This window comes from Rutilus rutilus (genome assembly GCF_951802725.1).
Source record: "Rutilus rutilus genome assembly, chromosome: 15".
NCBI classification, from domain to species: domain Eukaryota; kingdom Metazoa; phylum Chordata; class Actinopteri; order Cypriniformes; family Leuciscidae; genus Rutilus; species Rutilus rutilus.
In genome coordinates this window covers 1,624,928-1,637,427 of record NC_140220.1, presented here as the reverse complement: position 1 = coordinate 1,637,427, position 12,500 = coordinate 1,624,928, and the positions used below count along the sequence as shown (strand labels likewise).

At 37.3% G+C, this 12,500-nt stretch overlaps 1 protein-coding gene across 3 annotated transcripts in view; it reads right to left on the bottom strand.

The window, feature by feature from the left end:
• Positions 1 to 11,922, bottom strand: part of LOC311304608 (E3 ubiquitin-protein ligase pellino homolog 2) — a 17,675-nt gene extending 5,753 nt beyond the window's left edge. Inside the window, exons 1-5 of one of the 3 annotated variants that reach the window (XM_084431732.1) lie at positions 11,389 to 11,915; positions 4,165 to 4,294; positions 3,991 to 4,092; positions 2,420 to 2,617; positions 858 to 1,043 (exon numbers count right to left, since the gene is read on the bottom strand). In XM_084431732.1, the coding sequence (XP_084287858.1) occupies positions 858 to 1,043; positions 2,420 to 2,617; positions 3,991 to 4,092; positions 4,165 to 4,294; positions 11,389 to 11,462 (690 nt within the window). In that variant the 5' untranslated portion in view covers positions 11,463 to 11,915. Of the gene's footprint in view, positions 1 to 857; positions 1,044 to 2,419; positions 2,618 to 3,990; positions 4,295 to 11,388 lie in introns of all 3 variants that reach the window. The other 2 variants (XM_084431731.1, XM_084431733.1) reach the window with 2 other exon arrangements.
• Between the last annotated feature and the right edge of the window lie 578 nt (positions 11,923 to 12,500).

Below are 12,500 nucleotides of genomic sequence, written 5' to 3'. Positions count from 1 at the left end.
TCTATGCTCACAAAGTGAATAAATGGATTATAAATACAGCATAAATATAATTTAGTACCATAAAATCCCCTAAAAATACAAAATATGAAATAAAAATTATTATCAAACTAACGTATAGTACTTTATTATTTAGTATCTGTATCTGGATTAAAGATGTGACGGTGAGGATATTTTCCCACCGGTTAATCGACGTGTGACAACATCGGTATTACTGGTATCACCGGCGGGGCTTTTAAATCACTAATTTGAAAGCGAAACTAAAATACACGTCCACACAGGCATTCGTAATGGTGTGGAGCAGAGTGAGCGTTTTCAATTATTTCCTACCATAGAAATGAACTGAAAACGCTCACTCTGTTCTGCTCTCCGCGCCCATGGACACACCGTTATAAATGCCCGTGCGCGTTTTAGTTTCGCTTTCAAATTAGGGCGGATTGCTTGAATCGTACGTTTATTAGCCTATTATTCTTAATGAAAAACACAACAACAATATACAGTACAATGACAAATTCACTTAAATAGGCGCTTTAACATTTCGCTTTGACACCAAATATTCCTCCATCTTGTCAGTCAGTTCCTCGCTCTCGTGATGAGTGAAATCTGACTCCTGCTGCTGATCTGTGCCGCGACTCTCGTTCAGCTCACGATTTATTAAGTGGGCACGTTCAGTTTTTAATTGTAGTGTCTGTTCTCTAACTGAACTAAATTATTTTATTACAAAAATGTAAATTTAAATTGACGGTGGGGGGCGGTGCGACGGTGGGCAAGTGATGTAACCGGTGTTGATTCTGAACACTGGTAAGACCAGCAACACTGACTATCGTAGCAATCCTAATCTGTGTGTGTGTGATATTCACCAGAGGTCCGCGTATGGGTCCGGATCGGGTCTCTCTGAGGGCGTACACGTCTCCACACACCGAGATCTCTCTCCACACGCCCTGCTTCGGCTCTTCTGGGAAACCCAGCGGATGCATCACCAGCACGCCATTGGTCGTCAAGCCGTCCATGTGACCATCCGGATTCTTCCATTTAGTTGCTTTCTCCTGCATGAGAGATGCATTTACACTAGGAATGTGCGTGAAATGATAAATTAATTTGGCGTCTTTACACAGCTGAGTTAAGGCCTCAGACCCTGGAATCAAAGTATACAACTGTAAAAGTGTACATGCATTCATGCCACCGCTAAACTGTGTGTAAAGATGCCTACATTGGAATGTTGTAATATGTAGAAGTGTATGTGGAATATGATTGTTTTTAATGTATGTTTGTGATGTGATGCCACTGCCCTAATATAATTACCTCTTGTGGGATTAATAAAGTGGTTAACTTAAATGCCACTTTTAAAGTGCTTCTGTGCCACCTTTGCAATGCAAAAACACATTAAAGCATAATGCGCCACTGCCTAATGCATGAATGTAAAAAAACTTTGATACCGATATGGTGGCCCATATATCGTGCATCCCTAATTTTTAGAGGTTGGATGGTAGCCACTAATATTTTTATATTAAAAATATGTTTTTAAAGTCACAATGAAACTTAAGTAGCGACTAGGGATGAACGATTTATATCGCTACGATATCTGAATCCACCGATATATGTTAATTTATAATGTTATCGGTATCGGCCTGATAAGAAAATTTGGCCGATATATTAAAGCCAATAAATAATAGATTATTTCCTTCAGCTGAGACGCTTCAGATGCGACTGTTCAACAGGATGGTTTTGAATTGTTTGAAATATGATTGGAAAAAAGGAAAATACAGTAAAGTGCAACATGTGCAGGGCAAGTCTGTCATATAAGCTACATAAAATTATAATAAAAACATTATAATTGTGTGCTTAAGACATGTCTTTTAATAATGGTGAGACTTGTTTTTGTAATCAGGCTCTCAAAAATTACATAAAAATCAGGATTTAGATTAATCGGCCAATATATCGGTTATCGGCTTTCGATTATAAAGAATTATCGGTTATCGGTATCTACCGATATATGTTCATTTTTAATGTTATAGTTTTCAGCCTGATAAGAAAATGTGTCCGATATATTAAAGCTGATAAATAATGTATTATTTCCTTCAGCTGTTCATCATGATGATTTTGAATTGCTTAAAATATGATTTAAATCACTTAAAAAAGTGCAACATGTGCAGCGCAAGTCTATCATATCGGCTACATAAAATTATTATAAAGCATTATAATTGTGTGCTTATGACATGGCTTTTAATGGTGAGACTTGTTTTTGTAAATAGGCTCTAAAAAATGACATAAAAAATCCGGATTTAGATTAATCGGCCAATTTATCGGTTATCGGCTTTCGATTATAAAGAATTATCGGTATCGGCCTAAATGTTTATTTCCTACTAAAAATGATGATCCTGTACAGTGTTATTCTGCAATGTTTCCCATGATAAACACCCACCCCGAGGAAGATGTTCTTGGAGGAGTCGAAGCCGGCGGCGTAGATGCGCGCGGTGAACGGCGGGTTGCGGTCGCAGACGATCCTGCAGGCGAAGCGCGAGATGGTGCTGGGAGCCGAAGACGAGTCCTCGCTCTCCTTGGATCCTCCCGGCGTATCCGTCACCACGAAGTCTATAGGGCTCTCCGTCGAGCGGCCGATCTGCACACGGCATTATGGGACACATCAGTCTCAGAGTCCAACACAAGCAAGAACGAGGACGTAACTAGGGTTGGGGATCGTTTGAACTTTAACGAATCCGATTCTTATCGATTCCGAATTTCGATTCCAATAACTAAAGAACACTCACACAACGAACGTTTGCCTGTGGTTTAAAAACACCATAGAAGAACAACTAGCCTAACTAATATACATTTCAAGCATTATTAAAGACAAGTAAACACTCGCTAATTAAAAAAGAGCAAATCAATTAGCAATCACGACAAATAGACACAACTGAACAAAGATATGATTGAAATAAACAGTTTTAAGATTTTCAGGTGTTCAGGTACAGAAACTGTAATCAAATGAAAAAATAACTGAACTTTATAAATAAAATACATTACAAATATAGTTACAAAAGTTATTCAGTCAAGAATGAGTGTCTTTTGTTGTTTGATTAGTGTTATTATATATAGGAATATTAGTGTTATTATAGAGCAGGAATATTAGGCTGCTGTCACTTTAAGAGCTGCACAGATCCAACACACTGATACACATGTTCAGCACAGAAAAACAGATTCTCTCTCGCGCTTCAATGATTTAAAGTTGTATTGAAATACTCACAAAGGAATCGATTTTATAACAAGTATTCGATTCCAGAATTGGAATCAGTTCTTGATTCCCAACCCTAGTCTATACTTTTGAATATATACCTTGAATCTGCTCTGAAATGTCCATGTATTACAAACCAACGAGTTGCAGAATGACTCTGACACAGAGAAGTCTAATATCTCAATGTAAAATTATGTTACTACAGACATCATAACATTTTTATTTATATAGCACTTTTAACAATAAAGATTGTTTCAAAGCAGCTCTACAGTGATAATAGGAGATTACAGTAACAGAGATTGTTTAGCTCTAGAATGAAGTTATTGTCCAGATAAAGTTAGTTTTGACTGATTCACTTCCGTTGTAAAGATCATTAGTTATTAACTTAGGGGCCGCTTACACGAAAAAAGAGTTTACGTATCTCGGGGTTACTTTGGATTCGACTCTCACTTTTAAAAGTTGCGTAAAAAAGTTGTCTAATAATTTAATTTACATTTTTTAAGTACATTAGGCCATTCTTGACAGTCAGAGCTGCAAGGTTGTATTTACATTCAATGATTTTTTCACATTTCCAATGCTTCTATATCAAATATTTTATTAATATCAGATAAAAAACAAACAAACAAACAAACGACACCGTTCTAACAGAAAACCCTTAACGCTCTCCGGCCGCTCACTCGCACAACAACAGTGTCTGGCGACTCGAGAACGCAAACCTTGAAATAAGTTCCTTGAATAAAAGGTTCTCCTGCTGGCCTCACCTGGAACATGTCGGTGTCATTATCGTGGCAGTACTCCACCACCACGGTCTGGCTCCTGGAGAGGGTGAAGGAGATGCTGTGCTGCCCCCTGCTGTTCACCGCCTGCAAACAAAGGTCACGCACTCTCACTATCCCACAATGCACTGCACCTGCGATGTGCTGAATGAAACGCACCTTGCTGTCGTGAGGGTTGCTGAGGACGTGCACCGCGCTCGGCTTGACGCCGTTGGCCTTCGCTCTCCTGTAAAGAGCAAAGCGGCTCCTCTTGCGACCCCGGTCTCCTCCTGGCAGAGAGCCATTATACCTACAGAAACACATGTTCTTTAGCATCTTCATTATTCATTACTTCAATGAGCTCATTGTTTCTGCATTAAATTATCACATTGTTTAACCCTTGTGTGGTGTTCATATTTTTGTTATTCAGCCAGTGTTCGTGGGTCTGGTGGACCCGCTGCATTTTTGGGTTTCTAATTCAACATAATCAAACAATTTATGTTAAAATACTCAGATGTTTACTTCATCCCAATTACAAGCAATATAAACAACATATATGGTTAATATTTCCTCATTAGCTTTGTTAGATCACATTTAAGAATTGCAACCTTGTGCGGGAACGGCAGGGGTAGAAACAAAACTCACTTTTGGACTCACACTCTCTCACACTTACACACAATCTCTCTCTCACATGCACGCACACACTCTCACGCGCACACACACACACACACACACACACTCATGCACACACACACTCACTTGGATATGTGGTTTACGGGGACTCTCCATAGGCGTAATGGTTTTACTAATGTACAAGCTGTATCATCTATCCCCCTACACTCTAACCCTACCCCTAAACCTACCAATCACAGAAAACGTTTGGCCTTTTTTGAATTTCAAAAAACACCATTTAGTATGTTTTTTAAGCCGTTTGGTTTATGAGGACACAGATGTCCTCATAAACCATGTTTACGTTGTAATACCCATGTCATTATACACATTTGTGTCCTCATAAACCATATACAAGAACACACACACACACACACACACAATAACAGCAAGCCCTGACAGGAGGAGGACAGAGTAAAGGTAAACAGGACCTAAAATTTCCACACTTTTATTAGCCCCGGGTCCAGTGGACCCGAACATCCTTTGTGTAATATAAATGTGTAGGGGGGTGTACAGTGTGTGGTCATTCAAAATGTGTTCTGATATACAGTGAGGAAAATAAGTATTTGAACACCCTGCTATTTTGCAAGTTCTCCCACTTAGAAATCATGGAGGGGTCTGAAATTGTCATCGTAGGTGCATGTCCACTGTGAGAGACATAATCTAAAAAAAAAAATCCAGAAATCACAATGTATGATTTTTTAACTATTTATTTGTATGATACAGCTGCAAATAAGTATTTGAACACCTGAGAAAATCAATGTTAATATTTGGTACAGTAGCCTTTGTTTGCAGTTACAGAGGTCAAACGTTTCCTGTAGTTTTTCACCAGGTTTGCACACACTGCAGGAGGGATTTTGGCCCACTCCTCCACTCCAAGGCCAATGAGGATGAGGTTGAAAAAATAATTAATCGTATAATTTTTCTTTTGATAAAAAATGAAAAGGGGTCCTACAGACCCGAACACCATACAAGGGTTAAATTAATATCTTTTTTGGTAACTGTGATTTTGTATATGTACATTTCTGAAATACATAACTTAGACAGTTTCCTCTGATAACAGATCACTGTAAATTGTAATGTGGACTCTTTGCAATGATGTGTGTTGTGAAAAGCGCTGTACAAATAAATGTGAATTGAAGTGAATCTTATATCACAGTCTGAGTAACTGTTACAATAACTGCTTATATCAAAAGATAATTTACTGGTAAAGTCAACACAAATAGTCATCTAATGTGAAATAACACTTGATTAGTTCACTTCAGAATTTCCTGATAGTTCAGTCTCCCCCACCCGTCATCCAAGATGTCTTTCTTTCTTCAGTCGTAAAAGAAATGAAGGTTTTTTAGGAAAACATTCCAGGATTGGATTAATTTCAGTTTCAGTGCAGCTTCAAAGTCTCGACACGATCCCAGCCGAAGAATAAGAGTCTTATCTAGACAAACCAGCGGGATTTTTATTAAAAAAATTAACATTCATATATGCTTGTTGAAAGGTCATGCGTGTTCCGGCTCAGAAATGTAGAGTAGGGCGAAAAACTCCATCTGATTTTCTCCACCAACTTCAAAATCGGCCAACATCGTTGTGTTACCTTTTATTTTTTGTATTTTTTGTAAGTGGCGTTTGTCTTAGTCTTTGCACGTTGGCTTTGTAAACACTAGGTCGGTTCTTACGCCTAGGTCACGCTTGACCTTTCAATGTGATTACGTAATGTGTGTCGCATCACAACTAGTGCAAGACCAACATTTGTGGTTAAAAGTATGTAAATGTTTATTTTTGTTATAAAATGTCCGCTGGTTTGTCTAGATAAGACTCTTATTCCTCGGCTGGATCGTGTCGAGACTTTGAAGCTGCACTGAAACTCACATCTGGACCTTCGACCCGTTGGACCCCATTGAAGTCACTATATGGAGAAACATCCTGGAATGTTTTCCTCAAAAACCTTCATTTCTTTTCCACTGAAGAGAGAAAGACATGAACATCTTGGATTAGTAAATTATCAGGAGATTTTAATACTGAAGTGAACTAATCCTTTAAATGTCTATTTTTTATTGATCAACCGATATGGGCTTTTTGATATCAGCTGATATGAAGTCAATAGGCTATATGTAACATCACATTATTTAATTTAAGGATGGTAAATAATGTGCATAACATTTACAGCAACAAAAATCATATTTATTTGACATTTTCTAAATTAGAAATAGTTAATTGGAAAATATATCAATATGCAATGTGCAATAATATGAACTTTTATAAGTTTTATCTATATAAACTTATAGATTCTGTAATTAAAAAGGTTTTTTTTTTTTTTTTTTTTTTTTACAAATAAAGGCATAGATAAATAACCATAGATAAAAGTACTCAGTGATCCGGTAAGTCTGTGTGCACTGGGAATTGTATTTTCTCATAGACCAGAAAGTGCTCATTTCTCATTGACTGAATTTCTCATTGACTGACATAAATTAGAGCTGGATAAATACAGAATCAAATAGAGATTGTGATTCTCAACACACAACTAAACAAAATAACATTTTACTAGAGGTTCTGACTAAATGTTAACTGCTGCAGTGCGGCCTATTTAAAATGTTTTTTTTGATAATGTTATTTATCAAAAATCAGTTTGAATGAATGATTCAATGACTCGTTCATAAAGACTTCACTTTTTTAAACAAATCTCTTGAATGAATGATTCAATGACTCACTCATAAAGAATTCACTTTTTTATTCCTGGATCAATCAGTGTTTTTGAACAAATCTCTTGAATGAATGAATGAATGATTCAATGACTCACTCACAAAGACTTCACTTGTTTCATTACTGGATGAATCAGTGTTTTTGAACAAATCTCTTGAATGAATGATTCAATGACTCACTCATAAAACAAATCTCTTAAATGAATGATTCAATGACTCACCCATAAAGACTTCACTTGTTTCATTACTGGATGAATCAGTGTTTTTGAACAAATCTCTTGAATGAATGATTCAATGACTCACTCATAAAACAAATCTCTTGAATGAATGATTCAATGACTCACTCATAAAGACTTCACTTGTTTCATTACTAGATGAATCAGTGTTTTTGAACAAATCTCTTGAGTGAATGATTCAATGACAAACACATTTTTAACAGTCACTTGTCGCCACCTACTGGTGTAATGATGTTACTCACATTATTTCAACTTAGTTATAAAATAATCGTGTTTAACAGCGGAACTCATGTATAAAACTATATAACCCATGATGCCGTACAGAAAATCCACCAATCAAAGAGTCGAAACAATGTAAGCGGGTCGATCTCCCTACACTCTCAAAATACTTAAATATTTTAATATATGCATAATTTGAAATAAACATAAAATCTATTGTTTCTATAGATATACTCAAGCACTGAAAACTCAAGAGTTTAGTCAAGAGATTTGAGGATATTCAGAGGCATGTGACGTCCATAATAAGCTAATTACCGACCCAGATCTAACACTAACCTCAGTATGAGCCATCAGAAGAGAAAGGCGCTTTTGTTGAGACTCGAGGAAAGAACGAGGCGAGTTGCGTGTCAATGGCACAGCTGGGCTCAGACTCCGAGTGTGTGATACTGACACGCGTTTATATAAACACAGCATTTCAGGGCTTATGAACGGATGAATATTCAAATATGGCATAGATGTTGCCGGAGCATCATAACACTGAGTGTGTGTGTGTGTGTGTGTGTGTGTGTGCGCAGAGGTCAAAGTGCTGCTTCAGCAACGAGACAGCAGAGACTGCATTCGCATGAATGCATGCAAACACGCACACACACACACACACACACACGCACAAGCAAGCACACACACGTACGCACACACACACACACACACAAGCACAAACACGCACGCACACGCACGCACACAAGCACGCATACACACACACACACAGACTCACACTCACTCACTCACTCACACACAAACACACACACACACACACACACACACACACACAGACTCACACTCACTCACACACAGACACACACTCACACACAAACAAACACACACACAGGCTCACACTCACTCACACACACACAGAATCACACAGACTCACACACACACACACACACAGACTCACACTCACTCACACACACAGACTCACACACACTCACACTCACAATGAAATATTCAAACGCTTATTTTTCCTCTATATAGTCGCATGCTACCCTGACTTTCATTGTGTTGTTAAAAATAAATTATACTTTTGTATAATCTTTATATGACATTCCTGCAGAGAAGACAGAACATTTACTCGCGCACTTTCTGTCAAAACATGAGGGTGATTTTGAGACCCTAGATATTTTGCTGATAAAGAAAACAATTATTTTATTAGTCTCTCTGTATCAGTGAGCGTGTGCATGCGCAGAACGATGTGTGGACGAGAAACTTCTGGAAAACCTGAAGTTTTAAAATAAAAACAATTCAAATGCATTAATATCTCAGTAAAGCACTCAGTAAACTCTTCTCGCGTGTCGGTCAAAGGACAGAATTTTTTTTTTATTTCAATGAAATGAATGTACTATATTTTAGTTCTATAAGGTATTTTGTATTTTTAGGGGATTTGATGGTACTAAATTATATTTATGCTGTATTTATAATCCACTTATTCACTTTGTGAGCATAGACCTGAAGTAAATGTCCATCTTAAACTGTGGTAAATCTTGAACGCTTAAGAGCGACAGACTGAAGTTTGATCTCTGTTCAAAGACGACACTTGGCAGATTATTGCTGAAGTCAAAAAAGTTTTAAAAAGTCAACTTAAAAAAAGTTACAGAATTTTACGTTTATTCCTATGAAAAATGCACAAAAATATATATTTTTTTTATATGCAATATACATCTTTTACTATTTATTAGTTTTACTCTAAAACTGCAAGAAAATCAAAGCCATAAATCTAAACAAGTTGTGTTCCAAATTAAAGGTTGATATCTCAATAAATGATCTTTCAGTGAGAGTGTGTTCGGCTGCAGTACCAAACGCTTCCACTAGAGGACATTCGTCTCCATTCATTTCCAATGCGTCATTTTAGACCGCGAGGAGCACAAGTGGGACTATTGTTTACAGGACCATTAAACCTGTTCAAATCATGTCCATGATTTTTTGTGCTCACAAAGCAAGTGCCAAAACCTTTACCAAGTTTCATACCATTCCAATGAAGTAAAACATTTCTAAAAATAATTCTAACATTTTTCAGTCAAAAATGACTGAAGAGCACCAGAGGGTTAAAACAAGAACAACGGATGACAATAAAAAGCAGGATGTAGACCAGAGCAGCATTATGAAGTTACAGTAGCTTCCTTACACAGATCTGCTCTTGAAATGCAGATTATGAACATTATTGTTCCTGTTTATGACCGTGAAGCTAATTTGTCTCATGTGAGGAAGGTGAAGGTGAAGCATGATGAAGCAGCGAGTCTGTGGATATAAGAGGAGTTCCTGCCCTGCACAAGCACTTCCTGGTCTCACTCACTCACACACACACACACACACACACACGTGTAGGCGGAAACATTTTACGCTCTCATTTCCTGAGTGGATTATGTCACGCGCTCTCAGCCTTGCTCACTCTGTTAATAACACTGATGGATTGATTTATCAGCCGTTGATGGATATTTTATCAAGCAAAACCACTCCTTTTGTTTCCTAATGCATTTAAATGCAACGATTCTGAGATAAACTGCTTAATTTACAGAAACTATGCATGTCAAGTCAAATCTGCTTTATTTCTACAGCACTACAGAATCAATGATGCAAACTACATCAAATATGAAACTAATTTAGATTCATATCAATAATATTACTGGATATTATAAGTGTCTTTTAAACACGTTTGCATAGTGCATTCGTCTAACTTTCCGACAGACTTTATTTACGATCATCAAATAGTTTATGTGTGTATTGGCAACATCGTTCTGTAAATATCGGTCGAGAACTAGTTAATAATAACTTTAACAGGTTCACTGCCCTCCTTTCTGAACCGATAATCAGCAATCAGCAGCATAATGGAGCCACAACAATAAAATAAGTGATGTGTAATAATGTAAATGTGATGTATAAGTCAGTTTGGTTTAATAATAACATAAATCGCATTATAAGTCAGATCGAATCAGAACTATCGCACAGTGATGCAACAATGTTGCCAAATTGTAAAAAATTCATTTAAATGTTGCCATATTGTATACAATGTAAAAAACGTTGGGTTATTTTTGAACCCAACCGTTGGGTTACACATATTGGGTCACTATGTTGGGTTATATTTGCGTAATTACTAGTAATAACCCGGCTGTTGGGTTAAATATGTATGTTGTTTGTACACTTGTGTATTTGTAATTTATGTACACAATTATGTAAGCTATATTTACATTAAATGCTAGACTCCTCAATATTTAGTTTGTATTTCAAAAAATATATATCTGTTGAGACGTAAGCCTATTTATTGTTTTATACAAATAAACAATCTGCGTTTCGAAACAAAGTGTATTTTATTTATTAAAGTAATGTCATAAATCAAAACAAATAGTTAAGTTAACTGTTGGGTTGCTTTTAACCCAATGCATTGGGTTAAAATAACCCACAGTTGGGAAGGTTCTGCTATACCACCCGATAGTTGGGTTACTCGTTGGGTTATTTTTAACCCTACATTGTGAGTCACAATTCCGGCGCCGCTGTAGTAAATGCGCTTCATCATCATCATCATCATCATCACTCACCCGAGAATCACCAGTTCGCCGTATTTCACCGGATCTTTTGAGCGGGCATGTTCGTGCTGGTTCGGCTGCAACATGGGACTGGACACACTGTTCCTCTAGTCACACACACTCTCGGTGTCACAGAACCGGGTCGAGCCGCGCGAGTCAGCAGAACCGATCAAGCGTTGGTGAGAAGCGTCGGGTTTACACAGAACGCGCGCGGGAATCGCGTCTCGAGCGCATGGCTCTTCGCTGGATCATAGCGCGTGAAGAACCCGGAGCGAATCCGTTCATCTGGTCCAGAAGCGGCGGAGTGGCGCGAGCCATATGTGAGGCGCGGGGGGGACGCGCGATGCCGACGCGCGCTTTATAAACGCCAAACTGGTCCTAGATCACGGACTCTGTGATATTTATTCGGATAGTGTGTGTGATCGACATTAGTGAAGGATCAAGGTGATGTTTTGTGCGTTCATTCATAAATCTGTGAGGCGCGCGCACCCCTCGGCGTTGCGCGCAATGACGTGTCCCGGATTGCCTTTGAGCATTACGTCACTGTAAAATAGAGTAAGAATGTGTCTGATGATTGTGAAGTCTAGCATAAGCCAATATCGTGGATCATAGAGAAGAAACTCAATATCGTTTTAATAGTCGAGCACATCGAACAAATATTGCACATGTAATAGCCTATCATATAATTATTAATATTACAGGGGAAATTACTGTAAACCACTTGTTTATTTCATAAAGTATTGTTTTTTAATGCATTTTTTATATTTTTTATTGTTTGCATCTTTTAGTTTCCTTGTAGGCAACAGAACATTTTTCTTTGTGGTTTTGATTTTTATTTGCATATCATAATAGACTAAATAAAATAATATGCATTATAAACCATTTGTTTATTTAATAAATGATTTATTATGCAAAAAAAAAATGTTTGCATCATTTAGTTTTGTTGTAGGCAACATACAGTTTTCTTTTTTTTTCAAAATTTCCATATCATAATAGACTAAATAAAATAATATTTATTATAAATCACTAATAATCACTTTTCTTGGGGGCTATTCTCACTATTTAAATAAAGTCCAATCCTAAAGTGGTCATTAATATGCATGAAGTGGTTGTAATACATTTTG